Source organism: Epinephelus lanceolatus, chromosome 1 (genome assembly GCF_041903045.1).
Source record: "Epinephelus lanceolatus isolate andai-2023 chromosome 1, ASM4190304v1, whole genome shotgun sequence".
Lineage (NCBI taxonomy): Eukaryota > Metazoa > Chordata > Actinopteri > Perciformes > Serranidae > Epinephelus > Epinephelus lanceolatus.
In genome coordinates this window covers 5061235-5087718 of record NC_135734.1, presented here as the reverse complement: position 1 = coordinate 5087718, position 26484 = coordinate 5061235, and the positions used below count along the sequence as shown (strand labels likewise).

The window sequence follows — 26484 nt, the reverse complement described above, 5'->3', positions numbered from 1 at the left end:
ATAACAAAGACGTACAGTGACGTACAGGAGCAAAAAGCAAAAACCACTGCCGAGCGGTGGTCTCAGTCTACGGCTGAATGTGCTCTGATATGACTCCAGACAGAGTGACATTCAGGGGGTGAGAGGCGTTGTCCGGAATACAGAACACTGAGTAGTTTTCTCAGCAGCCAGCCAGCCAATATCAATCATATTGGATCACATAGAGGCTAAATAAAGTTATGTTATAAAGACAACAAGTTCAGTGTATTCATGCATGGACAGTGCTGTATTGTTAATGGAAATGGACTGTTTGCAAGACTTTAGTTTTCCTGCATCACGGAACAACTAATCTCAAAACAGTCTGACAATGGGCGGTAGCCTACTTTGGGACATCAGCCAATCAGAGCCACATCCGTCAATAGGACAACTGGCAGTGAACTACTTGTGAGGCACTGTTTACTTTCTTCGTTGGCACTTTGTGTGGCTGAGTGTGAGAGCTCCACGGCGTCAGTGTCACTGAGCAGTTGGCAGCTGTCGGGCCACTGCAGCTCTGAAAGGTCGACATGAAGCTGCTGGATGAGCGGATCTGGTCGCTGTTTAAGCGCAACTGGCAGCATACTCTCACCTACTGGAGTGTGTTCTTTAGCTTCGGCCTGTGCATCGCCTTCCTGGGACCCACCATTCTGGACCTGAGGTGTCAGACTCAGTCCACCCTGCAGCAGATCACCTGGGTCTTCTTTTCCCAGCAGTTCTTCCTGTTGGTAGGCAGCGGCCTGGGAGGGCTCTTCAAGAAAACGTGAGTGTGTGTAATGAATACTGAGTGGGTGTCCATACTGAGTGGGTGTCCTGCTGTCTGACACTGTGCTGGTGCTGTTAGTCAATGTGATATTCTAGTGGTATTCCCATTAGGACTAATTGTGTCTGCAGTACTCAACAGAGTCATTGTAGTCGCCATAGTATGCCTCTAAAAAACTAAACTAAAAACTAAACAAAACTAAAAAAAAAAAAAAATGCAAGCAAAACCAAACTTTTCAATCCAGGCTTTTTGAGGTCCCATCAGTCCCACTGATGGAAGTGAGATGATTTTATACTGATGACATGGTTAAGAGATCTGCTACAGAAATTGAGGTATTACTTGTGTTTGGGGTCTCAGAGACCTAACTTGTGTAAGGGGTCTCATGCCGCATTTTCTGTATTTATGTGTCATGCACACAAACATATCCCCGAACCCTCGTGAATTTACAAGACACCATTACAATATTGTTGCAGAGATCAATCCAAAGTACATGTTGTTTTACTGCTGCAAAATTCTCAAGCTTGTATCCCAGGCCTGGTCACATCACACAGAAGAACAGACTGTACATTTCTGTCTGTGAATGACTGTTTGGCAAACAAAGAGATATGCAGTATATTTGGCAATACACAGACCATTAACAGAAAAACATATGTAAAGTATGAAATATTTTCTTAGTAGACACATAAGAATATTTTGTCACCTAAAAGATGTGCAAGCCCAGTTTGTGGCAAAGACAATCATCTACACCTCAATCATTTTAGTTTTAATAAGGTCAGAAGAAAGAACAAATATTTACAGGTCAATTTGTATAATTTGTACACATACAGCAAACAATAAGGAAGTAACACCAAAGTCAAGAAAATGCAGGTTAATGAATAGTATAAATCATTCTAACATTTGAGAATGTGCCAATATTCCTGTACATATTTATAATTCAAAGAAATATTTCTTTTTTTTTTATTTGTTTAGTGAAATATGTTTAGTGTACCAGGTCATTATGCCTACTTGTGTTCATTCTCTAGAAAGCCTGAGGTCATAGCTATATTTTGCAACTTAGAACTGACTATTTTGGGCTATAAAATAATAAAATAAAATAAAATAGAATAAAAACTGACCTTGGACCAAGCTGAATTGGACACATAGAGTAAATACAGCCTTACTCTTAAGGTGGAAGACTTGATATGACAGACTCATTGGATTTCAATGACCACGTCCACTTTCACCTTAAAAGTTAGACTGTATTCTAAATTTGACTGGCAAATCTGTAACATTCAAATGACAGAGAGTAGTTTCAGGTCTGTGCCTCACCCCACACATTGAGTAGCCAGTGAAACGTGACCAGAAGTGTGAAGGTGAATGTGTGAAGTGGTCAGGAACATGTTACCTGTTTTTTATACGAGATGAAAAGTCAGGGGATCCCCAAAGTCATCCAAAGGGGGGCTTGAATGTGTGTAGGAAATTCTATAGCAGTCCATCTAGTAACTGTTGAGACATATCACTCAAAACAAAAAATGTCCACCTCTTGGTGGCGTTACAAGAAATGTTAGAGAATCACCAAAGTCAGCAGAATTCATCATCTGGAGACCATGAATGCCCGTACCAAATGTTGTGCCAATCAGTGCAATAGATGTTGAGATGTTTTACAGGATAATGAAAAATGTTGACCTGCTGTTGGTACTAGAGGAAAGGCCAGTGGATTGCCTAAGTTAGAAGGATTCATCCTCTTGGGATCTGTGTACAAAATTTCATGGCAATCCATGCATTAGTTATTGAGATATTTCAGTCTGGACCACAGTGGTGGACTGACAGACCTCTGATGAATACTGACAGTTCTGACTGACTTAATGTTAAATTAACTGTTTTTTTAGGACAAGGTGAAAAGGAGAGTCGAAAGTTGGCAGGAAAGATGCAGAATACAAGGTGAACATAATGTGAAGGTGTGATAAATAAAAGATAATGGAGCAGCAGACCATCAAGGTGACTTTGTTGTGACAACAAGAAAGTGGAATTTCCCTGTCTTAATCAGTCTGATCTGACTTTCAGCACTGATAAGCTTAATCATTGACAACACATTTTATAAGAGTAGGGACTTTTAATAAAGGTTAAGAATATGTTGAACAAACGACTGTTTAAATAAAACCTTAAATGAAAAAAAAAAAAGCCTAAGATGTACACCTCTCAGTGAGTGGCTAGATGGAGGCCATTAACAGTGTGAATATAGTGCATAATGGTGTTGTCTTCTCTTTCTGTGTCTCCTCCAGACTCCTGTTTTCCCTGTCAGCCCTTTTCTCCTGCACATTCATCATCTCGCTTGTGTTTTCCATCATACCGCTATGTAACCATGTGGTACTGCTGTCTGTTGCCATGGCAATTGCTGGCTTAGCCATGGGGGTGATTGACACCATTGCCAACCTCCAGCTGGTGAAGCTGTACCAGAAGGATTCCGCCACCTTCTTGCAGGTCAGAAGAGAAGAGGGAAGGAAGGGGTAGTGACAGCTGTAAATGTGTGTGTGTGTTTGTGGGTGTGTTCTGTACTGTTCAACAGGACGGATCTAAGGATGTCAGTGTGGATGTGCATGTTTACTGATACAAAAATATGTACTTATAAAATAACATATTACAGTTTTTTGGTTAATTAGACTTTATTTAAGCAATGTTACACTCAAGGGTGAGCTTTTCTGAAGTCAGCGCAAGTGAGTGATTATACAACACTTACCAACAAAATCAAAGTTTTAATCAAAATGTATTAATCCTGTTGTGCAATCCGCTCTCAATATTAAAAAATAACAACTTTTGTTAGTGTGTGTAATGAAACCTATACTGTCTTAAATCGCATACTTCTGTACTTACACTTAATATTTTGAGTGCATAAGTGAGTTCACATTGAGAAGTATGGGAAAATGCAGTGCACCTGGATGGTGCACTCAAAACGGTCAAGAAGTTGAGTGTGGAACTATGGACACTTTTTGCCCTCAATGGTCGCCATTTTGGCTATGTAGCAGAAGGGGAAGGACCACTTTTCAAACTGGAAATAGCGGCCAAGGACTGTGCGACCATGAACGTCGCTGCATTGTACAAATGTAAGATATACATGTGTTTTTTGCACTAATCACCACTAAACTGTTGTCGGATATAAGCCACCAGTATGTTTATTGGGTTAATTTAGCAGTCTGTAATGATTTGGTACAGCAAACGATAACGCGAATGCTAATGCTAGTTTGCTAACTAGCTAACAGCTGCGGTTGTCATTTCCAGTAAGTGCACAACAGCAGTGTTTGGTTTGAGACAACACTACCCTGTCAAAATTCGTGCACTACGCCCAATAAGTACATAGTGCACATAGTATACTACATGGAAGTGTACTTATGGAAGTATGTGATTTGAGACACAGCACTAGTTTACTACTCCATCAAGTAGGCCAACCCTAATAACCTAGCAAAGCAAAGAAAGTTCGCTCCTTGGTATAACTCTCAAACCTGTAAGTTAAAACAAATATCGCGAAAATTTGAAAGGAATTGGCGATTAACCAAACTGGAAGAATCTCATTTAATCTGGGTAGACAGTCTTAAAACGTACAAGAGGGGCCTCCCCAATGCCAGAGCAAACTATTACTCAGCTTTAATAGAAGACAATAAGAACAACCCCAGGTTTCTTTTCAGCACTGTAGCCAGGCTGACTGAGAGTCACAGCTCTATTGAGCCTTGTATTCCTTCAGCCCTTAGCAGTAATGATTTTATGAGCTTTTTAATGACAAAATTCTAACTATTAGAGGCAAAATTCATGACCTCCTGTCCTCAGATAATACCTATCTGCCCTCAAACACAGCTGTAAGACCTAATATATATTTAGATTGCTTCTCCCCGATTTCTCTTCAACAATTGACCGCAGTGATTTCTTCATCTAAATCATCGTGTCTCTTAGACCCCATCCCAACTAGGCTACTTAAGGAAGTCTTACCTTTAGTTAACACTCACTTATTAGACATGATCAATATATCTTTATTAACAGGCTATGTACCACAGTCCTTTAAGGTAGCTGTAATTAAACCTCTCCTAAAAAAGCCCACCCTGGATCCAGAGGTGTTAGCCAACTATAGACCAATATCTAATCTTCCCTTTCTGTCAAAGATCCTTGAGAAAGTAGTCGCAGACCAGCTGTGTGATTTTCTCCATGATAATAATTTATTTGAGGAATTTCAGTCAGGATTTAGAGTGCATCATAGCACTGAGAAAGCACTAGTTAAAATTACAAATGATCTTCTGATTGCTTCAGACAAAGGACTCGTCTCTGTACTTGTTTTATTAGATCTTAGTGGGGCGTTTGACACAATTGACCATCAAATACTGCTACAGAGACTGGAACATTTAATTGGCCTAAAAGGTTCTGCACTAAGCTGGTTTAAATCTTATTTATCTGATCGTTTTCAGTTTGTTCATGTTCATGATGAATCATCCTTACATACTAAAGTTTGTTTTGGAGTTCCGCAAGGTTCTGTGCTTGGACCAATCCTATTTACTCTATATGCTTCCTTTAGGTAACATCATTAGAAATCACTCTGTAAATTTCCATTGTTATGCCGATGATACACAGTTTTATTACACGGCTCTATTAAATGCTGTATTCTGATTGGTCAGTCGCAGCATTCAGCGGTCTGATATTACTGTGTAATGACCGTTGCTAGTAGCAACGGTCATTACACTTGCTATGTAGCCCAGCGTTGCTAGGGACGCTGCCCTGCAACACTGCAGCTGTCAAACAACTTCAGAGGGAAAAAACAAACAGAAATGGCTGATTTTAACATTTCTTTTAACTTATTTGGAGAGTAGCCACAAGGATTTTGAGGAATTGGATGCTGCTGAAGAAAAAAAAATGGAGAAGGAAAGAAAAAAAATCAAGCGAAAAATGGCACAAGGAACTGATACCTGAAGAGCTTCAAGTGATAGAGGAGGAGAAAGATGAGATAAATACAAAAAAGACAACAAAATGGGCTACTGTACTATACTGTACTGTACTACTACAGGTACTGATGGACTTTCTCTGCCAAAAACAAAAGAACACGGATTTGAATACACACTCGGCAGTCATGCTTAATGACATTTTACACGAGTTTTATGCCTCGGTTCAGTCCACTAAGCCTGGGTGAGTACAAAACTAACCAAAAGTTGTCGAATCCGGTCGGTTTTAGTGCACTTCGCGGAGGCAGACAACATTATTTATTTAACTGAAAATTAGCCGTATAATAAGCGGGATAAAGTATAATGAGCCGCGTTGGGGTTCTATTCCCCTGTCGGGAGTTATTTTCCCAGTATTCACCGGCTCATTATACATTATCCCTTACATAGTATACATATGTGACATAATCATTATGTGTATAATAACAGTAGAAGTATGACTAATGATAACAGTAGCAGGAGGCATAAAGCAGGACCATGGCAGCAGCACAACCACACAGGACAAACAATAAATGAAACAAATGAAATTCCACACATTCTTGTGGTTGGCTCAAACGCTGTCAGCGTGATTTAAATAGTAAATATTTAAATAGTTTATTGACTTTATTGCGGATGTTGATCAGTGTTTTTTACAACAAAAAATAGGTAAAAAGGAAAAGAGAAAAAGAAAAAAATGACATGCATGGTTTTAAGTGTTCATTAAGGTTTCATACATGCCAGCACCCTAAACATTAAAACAAATATTTTACTATACACATTGTGAAGTGTTTCTAATTTCTGTCTGCTCCATACAGGTACAGTAAAATATTGAAATGTTTTTATTTGTTTGTTTATTTTGGACTGGCTTTTTAAAAATGCATGAGGCGAGGAGAGGTGAACAATATGAAGCAATGGAGGTTTTGTGCATTCCGATCCACATGCTACCATACTATATAGTATGCCAGGGAAAGATTTAGTGTGTCCCAATACATGGTATGTCAAAAATACCAGGATGTTCTACTACATGTGGTCGTATTTTGCAGTATGCAAGCCAGCATGCTTTTTTGGCTGTTCTGACCCACAATCCTCTGCACAGCGGACGCTGCGTCACATCAACTGTCACAAGTCCCAGTGATGGATGACAGCACATTCAGTTGACTGATGAGCAGTCGATTAGTAATAATAGGAATATTAATTGTTTAATTGAATAAAATAATCATAAATATAACCAACAACAAAAAGGGCACAAATATTAAATAATGAGCTGTATAGCCTCTGTAATTTTACTACCATGAATATAATATTTTAAAATTTACAGTGTATGCAGTTATTACTTATTGCAAAATAACAACATCAGAGCTCTTTGGATTGACCTCCATTTCTGGCAGGCTCAGTGAACGGTCTTTTGTTTTATCTCCATGGTAATGGATATATGTGTAAGAGGGTCAAAGTTTAGGCCGTAATGATATGAGACAGTGGTATGTCCTGACATGCATACTGCATGTGACAGTATGTACTTTGTATAGGCAGCTGCTAAAAGTAAAAAGAAAAAGTATGTGATTTGGAAGGCACCCCTTGTCTGTCTCATATTTGTGAACTTGATATCTCAAGAACGCCTTGAGGGAATTTCTTCAAATTTGGCACAAATGTTCAGTTAGACTCAGTAATAAACTGATTGGATTTTGGTGGTCAAAGGCCAAAGGTCAAGATCAGTGTGACCTTGCATCTGTCTCATTCTCGTGAACACAATATCTCAAGAACACCTCAAAGGAATTTCATTAAATTTGACACAAACGTCCACTTGGACTAAAGGATAAACTGATTTTGTAGTCGAAGGTCAAAGATCAAGGTCAGTGTGACTTCAAAGTATGTTTTTGGCCATAACTCAAGAATTCATATACTAATTGTGACAAAACTTTACACAAATGTCTAATAGGATGAAATTATGAAGTGATGACATTTTATATCCAAAAGGTCAAAGGTCAGCTTCACTGTGACATCATAATGTTCTGCATAAAACACTTCTCTGGCCATTATGCAGCATAATATCTCAGGAACAGAAGGGGAAATATTTGGTCAGATACTTAACTGGTGACGCTAATCATGGTGTCCTTGAAACTGTACTGATTGTATCGATGTTCTGTGCTGTAGGGGGGACAATGTGTGTGAAGCATCCATGTTTTCATAGACATGGATGTACAATGTAAGAGAAACTTGAATTCTAGTTTTGAGCCATAAGTAACCCTATCTGGATGAGAGGGTGGACCTGTGGAGGCGTGAGGGGTGAATCTGACTTAGAGACTGTAGTGACGCTTTGCAGACAGCCTGTAACTCAAAGAGGTGCCACCCTTAAATATGCATAACTTTAAGCCTTGATAAAAAGTTAACGTAAAGTAAAATGTAAAGTTATATAAAAATTCAGCCCCATGCTGTTTTCATGAATGGGGAAATTAGCTATAGAGACCAAAATTATTTTTTGTCATTCAAGGAACTGCAGTTTTAGGCATATGCATTGGCTTCATTTTTCATTACCAGAAGTTGATACTTGGCTATCTGTGGAAAAAATCATTTTGTCCTTGGACACCTGTAATGTCTACAACATATCAAATTCTGCTTTTGCATTCCAAGGCTACTAGGAAGCAGCAGGGATAAGGAGCTGGCCATTGGTTTGTTTTTTCCCTGTCCTGCTGATCGGCACATTTGGGTGATATTAGCGCATGTTGAATATGTTTCCATTCACTTCCCCTACAACTGCAGAGCAACGCCGGCACACTAAACTATAGGGACACCAAATTGCCAAAAGATGAATTCTTGCATGATGTTGGTATAATATACTAACTTTATTTAATATAATATTAATTTATGCCACCACTTTTGGTAAACTGAAATAAAGGGTTTATATTGAAATAGTTGTAATTCCAGCATGGTTTATCCAATATTGCTGTCAGTACCCTTATAATTAAAGCTGAATATCTGGACTGAAAGAACACACTAATTGTTTTATTTCAAATCCATTGTGGTGGTATACAGAGCCAAAATAACAGAAACAATGTTACTGTCCAAATATAGTATAATAATAAGGGGATCAATGTCCATGTCTGGCTCTAGGCCTTGCATTTCTTCATAGGCCTCGGAGCACTGGTCAGTCCCCTGGTGGCTGATCCCTTCCTGGCAGATGATAACTGTGTCCTGGGTGCCAACTGGACCGCCAACTCCTCCTCTTCCTCTGACCTAGAGCACCTTCGCAGCAGCCTGGCTGGGCATGGAGGGCTACCCAACATCTCCCGGTATCCTCTGCACACCGAGGGTGTGGTCATGACGAGGGTGTCGTATGCTTTCTGGATTATGGCTGTTATTAATGTGAGTTCATGTCAATATTACGTGAGTCATATGATTCATGAAATGTATACAATGCATACTAGTATAAGCTATCTATTTAGTACATAAGCTCAAATGTATATTACTTTTGAAAGGCTAAATGACAGTGATTCTTGTAGCTGCTGGTTGGCAGGCTAAATGTGAAACCAAGTGTAGCTGTGATTTGATTAAGACAGAGGTCTCCAACATTTTGTTAGCTAATGTTAGCTAACTAGTTCACCTTTGGTAACTAACCTTTGGAGAGACCAGTATGTAATCAACTATAGGAATGCTCTTTCCTACTTTTCTGTCCATCTAACCTTAACCCTTCTGCTTCCACTCGGAAACCCCCAGACGGCACTGTCACTTTCACTCATAGTTTCAAGTATGTGCATCAAGGGATTGTAACATCTAGTCCTAAACTGAATTGAACTTTCTATACTGAGGTCTCCCTATGGAACAACCTGCCCATGCATATTAAACACCATTAAAAGCCAAACAAAGGCAATTTTTATAAACAAAAGTTAAGGAGGAGTTGTTGGGAGGGTTGATGCTTCTCCTTTGAGGGAGGTCATTTTAACCATGGGTGTGGAGTTACAAGGGGATGAGTAGGTTTATGATATAATTTGTGTGTTTGCAATTATGTGTATGTTCTTATGTAAAGTTTCGCTGTCACCACCGAGGACCACTTTGGAAAAAGTGTTTTTAGTAATGCTTTAAGTGCTACCCTCTATGTTTTTCTCTCACCCATTGTGCTTTTAAAATTCCTTTTAAAAATCAAATCAAAACTAGTTCACTTCACTGTTATTGATAAGTGATGCACAATAATTTAGCGTTAGCTAGCTCACATGATTGCACAACAGTAACTAGGTGATGCCCTTGCAGTAACACAAAAGACCCCCTATTGAGGTCACGAACTGTCTGCTGAAGACTCTTGGTCTAAGAGTAAAGTTTACTCATGACATGCAGTATCCTGTAATAAAGTCAGGAGTCTTTACCACTGAGCAACGTTAGTGTTTCTCTGTCCAGTTGCTTCCATGTGTGACAGCCACGTCACTAAAAAGAGAACAAACATTTACTAAGTGATTTTCCATCATCAGTCTGTCATGTGTGCCATCATAAGCTGTGGCCAAAAAGCTTTAGGTCCTCTTACAAACAGGATGTGTTGTCATGACATATACTTAATAATACAATCAAACAAGTCTATTTTTTTCATGGTAATACTGAAAGGAAAGTGTATAATTTAATTTAAACATGACATGTACAATTAGTTGGTTATACAGATGGACCTGTAGGCCTACACCAAAAAACAGAACTCTGCAACACTGATGCCCCTTCTCTCTGGCGGGCCTTTCGTTTTGGGGCATAGTCATAGAATTTAGGTATCCCATGACCATATTTCCCCCAATGTTGCACAACTACATGTGAAAATGACCATAATGGAAGTTAATGATGTAAAGAACTTTTTAAACAGTGTTGCTGCTCTTCAAAGCCACTCAGATTAATGTCTCTGATTTCAGTTGTGTTCTTCTTATTAGCTATAAGCCAGGATATTGCCTCTCATGTAAAGTGATAAGCTTCCACCTCAGTGGAAATATCATTTTCCAAATATCATTTTTTATTTGAACTAGATCTTTTTTTTTGATGCAGAGGACAAGATAAGAAAGCATGGATTCTACTTTTATGAGAGGAGGAATCAGCTGACAGGAAGTATTGACTGTTAACTTAGTTAACTTAGTTAACAATAACTTCTTTGTGTGTGTGTGTCCTGGAAGCTTCCAGTGCCAGCAGCGGTGCTCGCTTTGATGTACCATGAGAGACTGCTCCCTTGCTCCAACAACAGTCCACGTCTGCTTGACAGAGACTCTGTTTCCAGTGCGAGCCCCACTTGGGACAGTGGTCAAGGTAATGCACTTGTGTACTTGTGACCACTATATTCAAAAGCAGTGACAGACTTCAGTATCTCTCTCTCCAGGTCATGGGAGTGTGTTTGGTTGCTGTAATCATGCCAAACTCCGAGGACGCCCTGCTACTTTCTTCCTCCTCCATGTTCTGGGTGGAGCCATCCTCTTCATCACTGATGGGATTGTAGTGAGACTACCTGCTGACACTACACACACAAACATCAAACACAACACTCAAAACCAGGGCGGGTGGATGAAGGGTGACACGTAAGACAAAGATACTCATGTATACAGTCAATCGGACCCAAACTGCCTGAGGGGCTCTGTGCAGGCCCTACAATTTCCACTCTGGGCTTTGGCCTGGAAGTAGAATAGCATTAGATGTGTAACAGCTAAGAGAAGAAAAATAAAAAGCAAAGTGTACAGCACTTATGAACTGTACAAAGCTGTAAAGTTGTCCACCATGGTACCAGTTTGCTGCTAGCTAACTGTAGATAACTTGTGTTTCGATTGGTCTGTGATATAATAGGTCAATCAGAGAAAGGTCCAATACTAACAAGCTGAAAGGGGGCATATCACCACTTATCATAGTGGAGTCAGATATACTTTGGTCAATAAATCGATTCCCCTCCTGTGCTTGTATACTGGGACAAGGACAGTAGTCCAATTAAATGGCCCTGTCGAGCTATAACTGTAGTTCCACTTAACTGTGCATGTAAACGTACCGAGTGTTTTTTAAGTTTCCTTCAGTATCAAAGTAAACAAGGGGTAGTTGTCCGTACATCCATAGCTACATTGCAAACAGGAACTGCTATATGCTAATTTGATGTGCCAAAATTTAAACAAATTAAGGCTAAGTAACATACATTGTTGCCCACAGCAAACTCACTGAATCCATGGCAACATTATACTTTGTTAGCATTGTGGGGTCTGTAGTTCCAAAATGTAAATTATGTACCAACTCGAAGGAAGACAAAGTATTGATATTTTTTCATGTTGTTTTAAGTCTTCTATTAAGGAGGGGGATGAGAGGTAGGAGCTACATTGTCAGACTGTAAAATCTCTGTGCAGTGTTGACCCCTGCTGTGTTTGTTTTACTGTAGGGCTCCTACACTGGCTTTGTCTACACCTATGCAGTATCCCCTCCTTTGCTGATGGGCCATAAGACTGCCGGCTATCTGGACAGTATATTCTGGGCCTCCATCACAGTAGGAAGACTGGCTTTCATCTACCTGTCCTACAGATACACAGCACCCAGGCTGCTCACGCTCAGTCTGGTATGAACATACATTTGGGAGACAAATTCTCTGTATAGTCAATAAAGTTGTTGATACCACAGTGCAGTGAGATTAGAGCTCAACAGGTGAGCATCAGGTTTTTTTCCCACATTAATTTGTGTGTCGCACTGAGTAGTAATTTCTTGTAAAAGGAATAGAGGTCATGCACAGCTGTTGTATGATAGTTCTAACCAAATATTTGAACTGGGTGGGAAAGCACCCAGTGAGGAGATGAGGAGTTATACAAACAAAAGGTTCTTTAAGCCAAAGTGAACAGCTTTGTTAACACTTGATTTAGGTTCTGTAAGGACAACTGAATATCATTATCTGCCGAATTTCTCTTTGTCTTTGAATACATTTAAAAATATATGCAGTGGTAAGGGCCTTATGTCTGTGTTGTACCAGCAACAACTGTTGCAGAGCTGTGCACTCTAATGGTATGAAAGGTGAATTGTACCCTGGGATGATGAAATAGCCATGGGCAATTATACTGCAACTGTTTGCTTTGAGATTTTTCCTGTTTTTCTTTAGTTGGGGTCAAATAGATTTAGAGCTGTACTGAGCTGCAAACCACAACTTTTGAGAAAATTAATCAGTGATTATTGAGAAAATTATTCTCAATAATCACTGAAAATTATTTGAGAAAATTAATCAGTGTTTAATTAGGCTAAAGATCTTCTGGTTCCTGGTCCCATTCTGTATGTTTGCAGCAGTTTTTAGACTGTCCTCTGGGAACACTAGTTAGAGCTGATGACTCATAGCAGTTTGATTGGGGCCTCTTTACAATGAATGTCCTACATGGGTTTCATAGTTGATGTCTGATTGGGTCATCTCTATGTTGAGTTTCCATTTGTGTGTGACTTGTTTTGTTTTTCCAACTGAGGGCAAACCCGGGAAAGAACCAGGGACCTTTAGATCTTCAGTCTAATGCTCTCTCAACTAAACTTTTTCGGCTCCAAAGCCCTTGGTATGGTGGCCCTCAGATGTAAAAACAAAACAAAGGTGCAAAAAAATGGAAACTCAACACAGAGAGGACTATGACAGCTATGACATCAACTATGAAACCTGTGTAGGTCATTTAATGTAAAAATGCCTCAATCAAACTGCTAAGACACTGTGTGTTCGCAGAAGACAGCCAACTGCTGCAAACATCCAGAATGGAATCAGAAGGACCTTCAGAACTCCACTTTCATTGATCCATTCATCATTCATCCGTTTTAAACATTGTGGAACATAATTGTTGGTATATTTTTATTGCCCAGTTCTAGGTGTGTTGCAGCTTTGTACCCTTGGAAAATGAGATGAAAATGGTCAGTTTTCTTTACTTTTTTGTTGTTGTTGTTGTTGTTATTTTTCTTTAAATTTTTTATGTGTTGTTCATTAGTTGGGGTCAGATAGATAGATTGAGAGCTGTACTGAAGCTCTAATGAGTACGGTGGCTCTGAGTTGCAAACCACAACATCTGAGAAAAAAATGAATGAAACTCAAAACATTTCAGAGGGCATTTTTTAGAAGTCAGAAGAGTTAGGTAACTACTGTCTGTGTCATCGTAATACCATGTCGACAATGTCACTCGCAGACTGCCTGAGAAAGTAGAAAGATGTACAAAATTTGCTGATTTTTTTTTCTGTGGGTGCAGATCCTGAATGGTTGTTTTAGTATTTACTTTTAACAAAAGGACATATCCAAGAAAAACAACAAAGCAAAGCCTACAGTGTTGTTTTGTTTTTTCATCTGAGGACCACCATACCATGGGCTTTTGAGCCGAAATAGCTTGGCTGGGACACTGTTAGACTGAAGATCTAAAGGTCCCTCGTTCAGCAGAGGAGCTGTGTTTTAGGGACACATTGCCTTGATGATTGGAGTTTGATTTGGGGCCTCTTACTTCCTCCACGTGTTGATATAGGTGTTGTGTAGGAGTGTTGCACTTTTGTACCTTTGAATGATGAAATGCATGGGTTTTTCTTTTGTTGGGGTCTATTGAGTATGGCAGACCTCAGCTGCAAATATATATGTGCATATACTTGTATTTATATCCATATCAGTTACTTATTTCAGTATTTATTTATACATGTATTTATTGAAACTTAAGTCGTTTTTTATCCTCTATATACAACAGCCCCCTAACTGTTTGTGTAAAGTTTTTTAGTGAAATGTCTGTGTCACAGGGCCACCACACTATGGACTTTTGTGCCAAAATAGCTTTTTTCTGTTTCCTTCATGTGTTACTAGGTTTCCTACAACTCACTTTAAAAATTAGTGTTTCTTATGTCAGGTAGGCAGATGGCTGCAACAATAGTGTCATGAAAACTTTATCTCTGAAATGCAAAAGACAACAGTTAAAAATACTCTTTTCTTTTAAGAAAACAGCATTTTAAACATTATGTTTCATTGAAATCTGGATGATGATAGTGTCGTTTTCAGGTTGAGAAAGTAAAAATTAGGCCAAGATTTGTTAACTTTTGGTTCACAACAGGTAACAGGCTTCCCTCAAGTTATGGTCATTCTCTCACTGTCACTGTGTGTTTCTTCCAGGTGGGGGTCATACTGGTGCAGTGCCTGTTGTTGATCTTCTACACCAGCTGTGTGTTTCTCTTTATCGGTACTTGCGTGTTGGGACTGTGCATCAGCAGTGTGTTCCCATCCATGCTGGCCTTTACAGAGGACATACTAGACTACAAAGGTAAACTACCACACAGTCAAAGTGCAGGCAGCAAGGGAAGAAGCCAAATGCAGACAAAACAGAAAGAGGCAGGATTAATTCAGTGATTTTAATGAACATGGCTTATAGGAAGAGTCCAAATGGCAAGTAGGTTAACAGGTAACAACACTTCATAGCGTATGTGGAGACTCCTCTATCATCTGTCCTCGATCACTTGACCCAGAAATCAATTGACACCCACCATCTTGAAGGATTTCTCAAGTGCGCTCGGAGGAGTCCAGGAGTCCAGGAGAGAGCAGGCTTTTCAAGGAGAGGGAAGCATGGATGCACTAGTGCAGCCTTCATGGAAGTCTTTTATTGACTGACATACCCCCCTGAATGGATATCAGTTATTGATCGGACAGTGCAGCGCTGCAGCTGATACATCACAACATCACTGGAGTTTCATACTGGAGTAAAGACAGATAATAGATTAAACTCAAGTGTATCACTCCCAAGTTTTATATTGCATTTGTTCTCTAATTCGCCATCTAGTTAAAAATCTGAACAACAAAAGGACCACAAATATTCTTCATTTATAAGAAATTTTTTTCTCTTCATATTCTGTTATGTCTCTCTGCAACAAAAACTTTCTGGTTTCTGGTTTCTGGTTGATGAGTTACAGAATTTCAATTTTGTTTTAATAAAGCCCATAAAGCCTACTGATAGCTGATCCAGTTTACATGACAAACACATCAAATACATGCAGAGGACCAACCAGCCCCTCCAGGATGTTGTGATGTTGCAGTCGTAACAATTAGCACAACATCAGCCAATCCCCATGAATTCAGACCTTGCAATTTTGTCAAATCACTGCACCTCTACCACAAATTTGACTATTTCACTATGGACCCTTTTAGGACTGACATCATGATGATGCCATTTTATAAGCTGGAGGCATAACAGGACTCACCACCATGGGGGTGTAGGCTACACAGACACATTCCATCTTGCTGTGTTACTGAGTGCCAGAAAATGAGGAGTCATGGCACAAGACCTAAATTTTATCGTACACCGGCCACCACTGCCCATTAACAAAAACAAAGACGACTAGGGTTAAATGCGGTAAGATGAAAGGACTGGGCGATAATCAGAAATGCTCGGATGTGCAGCGCACACTTCATATGAAGTAAGGGAAAAAGTATTGACTGTTGCAGGCATGAATAACATTATATGAAAAGGTTATCATGTCGACATATTCAGAAGTTGGGATGGTATTAAGAGGAATGTTGGATTTCTCCGTAATGCTGACTTTTTAGCACAATAGCTAATGCTTGTTCGATAGCAAAACAAACTCGAGGAAACCATTCAAGTGTCCTTGTCTTTTGTAAGATTGGCATAGTAATCAACCACAAAGCTAACCATCCCACCTTCAGCAATCCGGACAAATCATCCATCCACTGAGTGAGAGCATAAGGGTCGGCCAGTCTGGTCCCCCTTTTTTGTGTTTACTTATTCAAGTGACACTGGCGGTCCTGGAAAGTGAATGACCGACATGGTGCGTTTGTAAATTCAGTTTGACACTACTCTACACAAAAATAAGGGGCCCTGTTGGTCGAAGAAATGGTGCATTATATTTCTGTATGAGTTAACAAACACATTCACCCCCCTCAGCACGCTGCAGCTCCGGCTCCACAGACAGAGTGCCCAGAGTGCACTCTGCCTTTCCAAGAGTGTGGTGCTTTGAAAATCCAAACAGTACATTCCCACAGCACTCTGAATTTATGATTGGTCCAGTTTGTGCTAGAGTCCGCTCCGGCACTCAGAATGAATATTTTCGAATGCGCTCTATTCAAAGACACTTGTATCATCTTCCTCCATTGTCGAAAACAAGCCAATAGAACTTGTTAGGTAGCACTATGTAACGGATGTGTCTGTCCTGTGGCATTCTCATATCTGGCCGGATGCATACCTTAACTTCTGTATGATCTGCGTTGTGTTCTGTGGCTGTGCTGATTGAAGGAAGAACCCAGACCATAAATTGCTACTGCTTGCTCCTTTAATGTTCTCTGTATGGTGGTTATACCTATGTACAAGTTAATAATAAAAAAAGAACAGCTCTGTAATATGCAGTCTGTTCCATAGACACAAATCATCAGTCCCCTCCTTTCAGTTTGTGTAGTGCGGACTGCTGTATAGCCTCACACTTTGCATACTTCACATGATTAAAATACTGTAACTCCAACATCAAATGTACTTTTGAACAACAATGTGAGTGCTCAATGCATTTTATTACATATAAGCTCTAAACACATTACATACAGTATAAATGTGAACAGACAGAATGCACATACCTGTACACGTTAATGACAAAAAAAACAAAAGAACAGCTTTGTAACATGCAGTCTCTTTCACAGACACAAATCATCAGTCCCCAATTAGCAGATAAACACAGAAAACCTTGGAGCACTAGGAAACATGTGTCAACTATAAAACTAGCAAAAGTGCATTTACCAAATTTATACTCAAATGAAACAGCTGCTGCATGTTCACAATCCTAAAACTGACATTTATAATTACAAAATGTCACATTTACATTTTCTGTGGAGCAAAATAAATGCTTAACTCTGACCAGGAAAATAATGCAGACCTCCTCTTAGTTAGTGCAGCACAGACTGAGAGTGGCGCTGCTGTGACATCAAAAACAGCAGTTTCAGTCGATGTGAGATTGCTGAGACTGTTTAAAGCAGGGTTGTCAAACTCATTTTAGTTCACGTGCCACATACAGTCCGATTTTCTCAGTTTTTCCACATTCAGTCAGTCTACTTCTCACAGTCATTCTCTGTGAAAGTGTAAAAAATGTTTATAATCAATTATCACAGTGGCTTAATGATAACATTGTTTTTTTTATCAGCTTTGTTTCAGATGTAACTTTTCCACAACTGCTACTCTCTTAAAATTTACAATTGATGTTTTCTCTGCATCTGATTGCGGTCATCTCACAGAAGCAATAATTGTTAATCTCACCAAAGCTTTTGATCTGGTTGGTCACTGTCTTCTTTTAGATGGGCATCATGCTGTTGTTCTTTCCCAACATCCATCACTGTGGTTTGATTTGTATCTTCACTACACCCTGCAGAGTGGTGTGCATCAAGGCTCTACTATAGGACCACTTTTTTTCTCCTTTTTCATCAATGACCTCTCACTCTTTTTTTCTAATTGTTGTGCACAACTATATGCAGATGATACTATTATATATACATCAAAAGCCTCTAAATTTAGGAGGACCTACAATCTGCTTTCAATATGCTACAAACCTGGTTGTCAGCTAACAAACTACTGTTCAGTAAAGTAAAAACGTGTTCAGTGCTTATTGATGTGAGGAAGAACTGCAACTCCTAATCAAACTATTCAGTTTTTTAATTTGTATTAACGGTTGATGTCTTCAAAAAGTAGAACAAATTAAATATCTTGGTGTGTGGATTGACTCTGAACTTGCCTCTAAACCACACATTGATCAAGTCATGAAAAAAGTGCATTTTAGTCTTAGTGTTCTGTATCACTCAAGACACTGTTTTACATTTAATGTCAGAAAGAAACTTGCTCCACAACTTGTACTATCTTCAGTATAATGGACTATGCTGACATTGTTTATCAGAATGCTTTTAAAACGTATCTCTGTCCAGTCTGTATTATAGACTCTGCAGATTCATACTGGGTTATTCTTTTTTTTTTTTACGCACAATTGTATAATGTTAGACACACAGGTGGCTTTCTCTTGACATAAGACTTTAATTTCACTGGTATCTAAATATTTTTAAATGTACTGACTTTATCTATTCCTATTGTCCAAAACAAATTTTTGTACTTAATTTGTCAAACTATTCACAAAGGCACTCTGGTCAGATTCTCTTTACAGTCCACTTTGTATCTAAAAAAGAGTTGAAAAAAAGCTGTTCTGTTTTGAGCTCCTTCTGATTGAAATAAGTTACCATATAATATCTGTTTTCTGTCATCATCTCATTTATTAAAAAGCAATTTGTTTTCTTATCTTAAAAGGGATTGCTAATGTTTTCAGTAAAGTCATCAGTGCTCCCTTCTCTATTTACAGAGTGATCATTGTTTTTTTGATTTTGTCTAGTCTAAGCTTACACCCTTTTCTTTTAGCTAGTCAGGTCATTGTTGTGTCATTTAATACTGTACCTTGTAGCTACTGTTTGTTTTTTACATTTATATTGTGAGTGTTTGTTTGGGACCCCATTGAAAACAAGATAATACATCTCAAGGGGTCTCTCTTTCTGTCTCATTAGGCCCGTTTCCACTGAAGAAGTTCCTGGTACTATTTGGGGAACAGGAACTACTACAGGAACGTCCTCTTGCTCGGCCCTCTCAACCGCCGTGTCTCCACTGAGAGAGCGGAGTAGGAGGAAGGTTCCTGTAAAGTTACCGGGCTCTGGATGTGACGTAATCATTGCGCGACCATTTTGACCGGGGTGGCGTAGGGACGTAGGGACACCGTTAGCTGTTAGCCCTTAGTGGTGTCTGTAATACTCAGTAACTCAATAAACGGTCCGTGAATTTTTATTTTTTTTTCCAGCGGATGTCTTAGTTACAACATGATTGAGCTAACTGGAGTAGTTTCACGTCGTATCCGACAACGGGAGGCTTTTAACAGATGACGTCCTGATGTTAGCTTTGCTGCTGTTATGAACTGTCCCTGTCAGCTGCAGCCACTGATGCTTTCTAGACATCGTGATTTCCCAAAACTGAATAAATACCACACATAGCAACATAAAACTGCTTTGCTAGCTCAATCATGTTGTAACTAAGATATCCACTGGAAAAAAAAAATTCACGGATTGTTTATTGATTTACTGAAGCTATGAACGAGCTAACCCTCGTCTACTGAGTTTTAAAAATGCCGGCTATTTTGCCGCTTTCTGTTGACGTTACATCCCGTCTTGAGTATATCCAATCAGCACCAAGTAATCCCCAAGCCCTAGCCAGGAGTTTCTCAGGGCCGTTCTGAGTACCTACTCCCAGGCAGGGACTTGTTTAGCCCCTGTAAAAGTTCCGTAACTCTGTCCTTTGGGGGTGGTTCCTGCGGTGGAGGCACGCACCAACGGCCTGGCCCCGTAAAATTACCCCAAGGTTCCTGCGGTGGAAACGGGCCTATTGTGTCATACTGATTACTGTTAATTTATTATGTTGATCTGTTCTGTACGACATCTATTGCACGTCTGTCCGTCCTGGAAGAGGGATCCCTCCTCAGTTGCTCTTCCTGAGGTTTCTTTTTTCAAATTTGCCACAAATGTCTCCTTGGACTCAAAGATTAACTGATTAGATTTTATTGTTTCAAAGTCAAGGTCACTGTGACCTTGCATCCATCTCATTCTCAAATTTGGTTCAAACATTCACTTGGACTCAACAATGAACTGATTAGAATTTGGTGGTTGTAGGCTAATGTCACTGTGACCTCACAAAACATGTTTTATGGCAAAACTTCACACAGATGTCTAATATGATAAAATAATGAAGTGGTGTCATTTTATATCCAGTCCAACAGGTCAAAGGTCATCTTCACTGTGACATCATTATGTTATGCAAGAACACTTTTCTGGCCATTATTTCACGTCATATCTCAGGAACAGAAGGGGAGACATTTGGTCAGATACTGAATTGGTGACATTAATATTGGGTGTCCACCTTAAAACTGTGCTGATTGTATAGATTTTCTGTGCTGCTGGGGGAAAGATGTGTGTGAAGCATCCATGTTTTCATTGACATGGATGTAAACTTTAAAAGAAACTTGACTGGTTTGCCGAGGCATACCAGTATTAATAAATGAAATAATAAACACATTTAAAAGCTGAAACAAATATGTGAATAAAGAATTAAATACATAGATAAATAAATGTTGTTGATTAATTAGGAAATAAACAAAATAAATGTTTATTTGTATATTTCTACAAATCTACATCTATCAGTCCTGGGTGGCAGTAGAGGAGGTTTGACCAGCATCTGCTTCAAAAGTAGTTTAGCTGACTTCATTCTTTATACTGGAGCTGAGAGCGTTGGAGCAGACTTCATTTCCATTGTTGAGTCAAAAAGTTGTCTTCTCAACTGATGACTCATATCATCAACTTTTCTGGAACAGTCCTTGTATATTTATTTATTGATGAATAAGTCATTATGAGTCCTCCATGAGGTAGATGATTTCTGTTTATTTCCTGTCTGCTAAAGGTTGTGCCACAACAGTTCTGGTGACCAGTGCCAGCACAGGAGAGATGATGCTGCAGCTACTCGTTGGATTAGTAAGGCATTTTTACTTTGTGTCCTTTCTTCTTGAATATCATTTTATTTACAATAATGATAACATTTAATCCAGTGCTCCCACATTCAGTGTTTTTACATGACTTTCATCAGGGTTATTTCTGCATATTGCTTGTTTCTTTTGACACATTAATATTTCCTTTACAGTACTGTATGCTTAGTTGCTTGCATTATTGTTTACAACGATCAGTGTGTGTGTGTGTGTGTGTGTGTGTGTGTGTGTGTCTTCCTACAGGTGATCCACAGTCAGGGGAGTTACTCTTTCCTGTTGTGTTGTACAGTAGCCTCATTCATTGGCTTCTGTCTGTTCCTGATTCTCCTCTATGTCCAGCATAGACACAGAAACTGCCCCACAGGTAAACACACACATCAGGTTGACACGAATGGAGAGAGTGAATGAAATTCCAATATCACTCTGGATTTAATTTGGGGAAAAAAGTCATTACAGCTTTCAGAAAAGGGCTTTGCAGATATTTCTGTTAGAAACACTGATGTCAGATAGCAGCCTGTTGCTATGTGACAATTTATGCAATGTGACTTAATTTCACTTGGAAATAAAGACTGTCCAAGGTGCATACTAACAGAACAGTCACCAAAGCAGGTGGAGGAGAGGTGATACTGTTCATTGCCTGGAAAAGCAAGTATATATATATATATATGTATACACACACACACACACACACACACACATATATATATATATATGTATATATATATATATATATATATATACATATGTCTCCCTGCAAAACTTTAAAAAGACTTGGACCCCATTTCTGGAGTATTATAACAGTGGCAGTGTTTTGCAGTTTTTGTTGCTAAGTCAAGTGAAGGGTCCAAAGAAAATATAATTAATGTGAAATATAAGGTTCCGCACTCCTCCTCACCCCAGTAATTTTTCATACAGTCTCTAATTTAGAATAATAGATCAGATATTTACTTCTTATCCAAGTACTGCTTTGTTTTTCAGCAGGTGTTCATGCATACAGGTAGCATGACAAGCTTGAGAGCTACCATGTGTTGACACTGTAAATGCATTTTATTATACCAACAGTCAATATAGCAAAAAGCCACAATGTGTTGCTAGATCAGGATGTTAATATTTTATGTAAATATTACTTCTGTTTCACTTGTTGTGTTGGCTTCCATCAAAAGCCTGCTGAATGTCACGCCTCCTTTATCTCTCTGCTGAGTCAAACTAATCATCACAGGATAATAGCTCTTCCTGGACTGGTCCCAATATTGTCCAATTAGTCCTCTCCCAGTGCTGAGTAAAATAGTAATGGGCGAAAATGTATATGTTCAAATCCAAGATTATTTTTCAATTTGAGTACAAGCTGCCAGCATGCATACAGAAAGGAGCATGCAATCAGCACAGCAATAGCCCAAGTGACTGATGACTAGTTAAAGACCATGGGTGACAGGAGGCTGGTGGTTGTGGTGATGTTGGATTTAAGTACTGCATTTGACGTTATTTAGTCATCAGCAGCCAAAAAAAGATCCTAAAAATTCTTTACCAATTAAGTTAGTAAAATAAATACATTAAAGAGACAAAACATTATAAGAGTATTTAATGCAAATAACTGTATAAATGAACAGAAAATGATATTATGTAAATGATGAAATCTTGCTGGCAGATTTTTGTTTGTATTGTCTAATATTTGATAAAGAATTTTTATGCCTCTGTGCTGGCGATTGCCGTGGCCAGAGGCATTATGTTTTCGGGTTGTCCGCAAATGTACATCAATCCCATGCTCGTGAACATGATATCTAAAGAATTCATTGAAGGAATCTCTTCAGATATTACACAAACATCCACCTGAACTCAAGATTGAAATGATTAGATTTTGGTGGACAAAGGTCAAGGTCACAGTGACCTTCTCTGTCACATTCTTGTGAACGTGATATCTTAGGAGCAACTTGAGGAGATTTTTTTATAATTTGCACAAACGTCCTCTTGAAGTTAAGAATGAACTGATAAGCATTTGGGGGTCAAAGATCACTATGACCCCGTGTCTGTCACTGTTCATTTAGTTGATGAAAACAATGACAAAAAATTGTCGTCACCGACCTTTTTTCCATGACGAAAATGACGAGCTAAAAATATATCTTGATAATAAAAACTAAGACAAAAACTATGTTTCATTTTTGTTGATGAGACGTGATGAAAATGTTAATAGGGGACCACCAGGCATGTAAAGTAGACAACGTCTGTAATTATCTTCAAATGCTGCATGAGTGACAGGCTGGTAGTCCAGCCAGTAAATAGTCCAGTCCAGTCCAGTAAATAGTCTGTGCCAGAATGTTTTGCTATCCAGCAAAAACACTCACACTGGAGCAGCATAATTCATCAGTAAATAATCAGCCATGTGTGTCTGACTGTGGATGGTGGAGCTGTGAATGGATTTGTCAAGTTTGTTAGCTGCAGCGGTGGCTGTTAGCAATTAGCTCTGCTTGTTATCCATTGAATGGCAGCAGAGCAAGCAGCCACTGGTTGCCAGACTTGTAGTGTCAAAGTTTTTGAGAGCATAAATAGAGAGAGTTGATCAGTAAGTGTGTGCTCGTAAATCACCCCTTAAACCTCTCAAAAACTGCTAGAGAAATCACAGTTTGTAAATGTGTAGAAATTGCTTGTAGTTGTAGAAAAATTAATATTAATATAATATATCTGAATAATATTTTTTATACAGCCTGTCACCTTCATTCTAATTTCTGATATATGAACTAGCCCAACTGGATTAGTTTAAAGATTAAAAACATATAGAAAACATAATGTCTAAAAGTTGACTAAAATGTCATGAATTGTCATCAACTAACATTAACACTGGTGTCAGTCTCATTCTCGTAAACCGGATACCTCAGGGAATATCCTGAAATATGACACAAACCTCCACTTGGACTCAGGAATTGATTAGAATTTGGTGGACAAATGTCAAAGGTCAGTGTGACCTCACAAAACATGTTTTTTGGCAATAACTCAAGAATTCATATGCTAATTATGACAAAATTTCACACAAATGTCTAATAGGATAAAATGATACAGTACTGACATTTTATATACAAAAGGTTAAAAGTCAACTTCAGTGTAACTTCATAATATTCTTCAGTTATTAACCTTGGGTGTCCACCCTGAAACTTTGCTGTGATCTTCTGTGCTGCTGGGGAGAGGATGTGTGAGAGGCATTAATGTTTTATAGCTCTGGAGCAACATCCATATTTGATGCATTGTCGACTATTATGGCTACATATGAGTCTGGACAGACATGGATTTAAACTGTACTACAACTTGACAAATACGAGGTGGTATTTTTATTTTTTGCATGTAATGTGATGTTTGAATGTACATAACTGTTTGTTAAACTGTGTGATTTATATGTTGGACCCGAGGATAACTTGCTGACATCAGGGTGTTAGCTAACCCTGATCCTAATAATCTAACTAAACACTTTTTTTCTCAGATTCCTCTGACAACACAGACATGAAAGAGAAGCCAAAGACTGGAGCTTCATGATCTGTGGGTTTCCGACAGACTAAGGGGGAGGCCAGAGGACAGAAACGACCAAGTGCCTTTGCTCTGGATGATAGAAAGGGAGAATGGGAGGAACCATTTCTGGCATTCGCATCATATGGCAGTCTCAGAACAGGAGCTTTATCCTGTCCTCCCCCAACTGAACATTGCTGACCTGAAGAGAAATCTACTTTCAAGCCTAGTGATCAACTAAAAGCTCAAGGGATGACCAATACTTGACTTAATTTCTGTTTTGACAGAATCATCTCTAGCACTGTCTTTGTTTTCAAAGACACTTAAATGATTAAGTATTGCCTTTCAAGTATGCATGTGAAAGCACTTGTATGATTTATTATGTCAAAATTGCTTGGATGGCCTTAAATGTTTTAACCTTTGATGAGAGTAAAACTTAAGTCCTGATATTTTGACCCAGTGTCACCTGTGATGCCCTTTATATGAACCTGTCTTTCCTGGAACCAGGTAAAACCCTCTGTGAAAAATCGGGATGTGATAATGGGCAGTGATTTGAAGTTGAACAAACAAATAAACTCAGTGATCAGATCTATCTTTTTCCAGCTGAGGCTCGTATCTAAGCTCAAGTCATTTTATCATTTAGTGATTTTTAAAGGGTTATTCATGGTTTTACCTCGACCCAAACTTGACCACTGTAATTCGGGGTGAAACCTTCTGGTTGGTTAGATGATTGGATCATCGATATGCTCTTGTCTAACCAAATACTTAATTACAGTCACTGGTGTTACTTTCATAAGGCCATGTTTCCACCAAAGCTGAAAATGCCAGGTACTCAGCTGGATCCTCCAGAGCGCTCTGGAAGTGCAGCATCAGCTGAGAAGATTACGGGCTGTTTCACATGTCAGGAAGGACATGACTTTTCAAGTGAACTGAGAGACGCTTGACTGAACTTGAAGAAAGGCAAGTCGGCTCACTGGTAGTTTGATGTCTTCGGTAGGGCCTGGACCACATACTGGATGTCCACGGAATCTGAGCGGCCGGAATTGTCGGATCGCAAGGTCATAATGTCGCGATAATTTGCGGAAACCCTGGAGGTATAAAGCAGGGCTGGCATTTTTGGCCATGGTGGCCCACTATGATTGGTGAAATGCTATACGCACACACTATGCTGTTACCAAAATTAAAATAAATCTCAGTAGTAGCCTACGTGCCCTTGAAGAGAGTACCAAGGCTAGAAAATCAATGTGCTCATTCACTACTCATATACATCATTGTGGTAGTAGATGGCCCCGGAGTACACAATGCCTATGGTGAAAGCACTTGCTAAAGAAACTCTACAAGATTTATCATTTCAATTTTTAATAAAATGTGTGCGAGTACAAATAAGATACATAAATGTCGGCTTTTTTTTTTTTGGTCCCAGTCCAGTCCTGTACACAGGTCATTGAAAGTCCTTGAATTTATCTATTTCTGCATGAAATTGCATGAAAATAGGATTTCGCCGTGTGAATTTCAAAATTTTCTCGGGGGAGAAAATCCCTGAACCCCCTTGAAATCTTTCTGTTTGTCACAACAGGACATATTGCTTGATTTTTTAAGCAGATGACTATACTACCATAGATTGATGAAATTGATCTTGATCTGTACCGTAAAACAAAAATACGTCTATGGACATATGTGGGGCTTAGGCCTATAGATATGAATATGTAAACATACACTCATTACATGTGCATATGAACTCTTTTAAGGTAAAAATTTAAATGTGCCGCTGTGTCCACGTATGTT

At 39.0% G+C, this 26484-nt stretch overlaps 1 protein-coding gene across 1 annotated transcript; it reads left to right on the top strand.

Moving 5' to 3' along the window:
• The first annotated feature begins 440 nt into the window (after positions 1–440).
• slc60a1a (solute carrier family 60 member 1a) lies at positions 441–25291 on the top strand. Its single transcript, XM_033626225.2, has 10 exons — positions 441–775; positions 3037–3235; positions 8815–9066; positions 10839–10968; positions 11039–11154; positions 12071–12244; positions 14780–14927; positions 21129–21199; positions 21454–21574; positions 24677–25291. The coding sequence occupies exons 1-10, from the start codon at positions 543–545 to the stop codon at positions 24727–24729; spliced, it is 1497 nt and encodes a 498-aa protein (XP_033482116.1). The 5' UTR covers positions 441–542; the 3' UTR covers positions 24730–25291.
• The last annotated feature ends 1193 nt before the right edge of the window (positions 25292–26484 follow it).

Excerpts from the sequence above, each read along its gene's own strand:
- slc60a1a (XM_033626225.2), top strand. The coding sequence starts at position 543 with ATGAAGCTGCTGGATGAGCGGATCTGGTCGCTGTTTAAGCGCAACTGG. Across the intron at positions 776-3,036 it reads GGAGGGCTCTTCAAGAAAAC|ACTCCTGTTTTCCCTGTCAG; the intron begins GTGAGTGTGTGT and ends TGTCTCCTCCAG. Across the intron at positions 21,575-24,676 it reads ACACAGAAACTGCCCCACAG|ATTCCTCTGACAACACAGAC; the intron begins GTAAACACACAC and ends TTTTTTTCTCAG.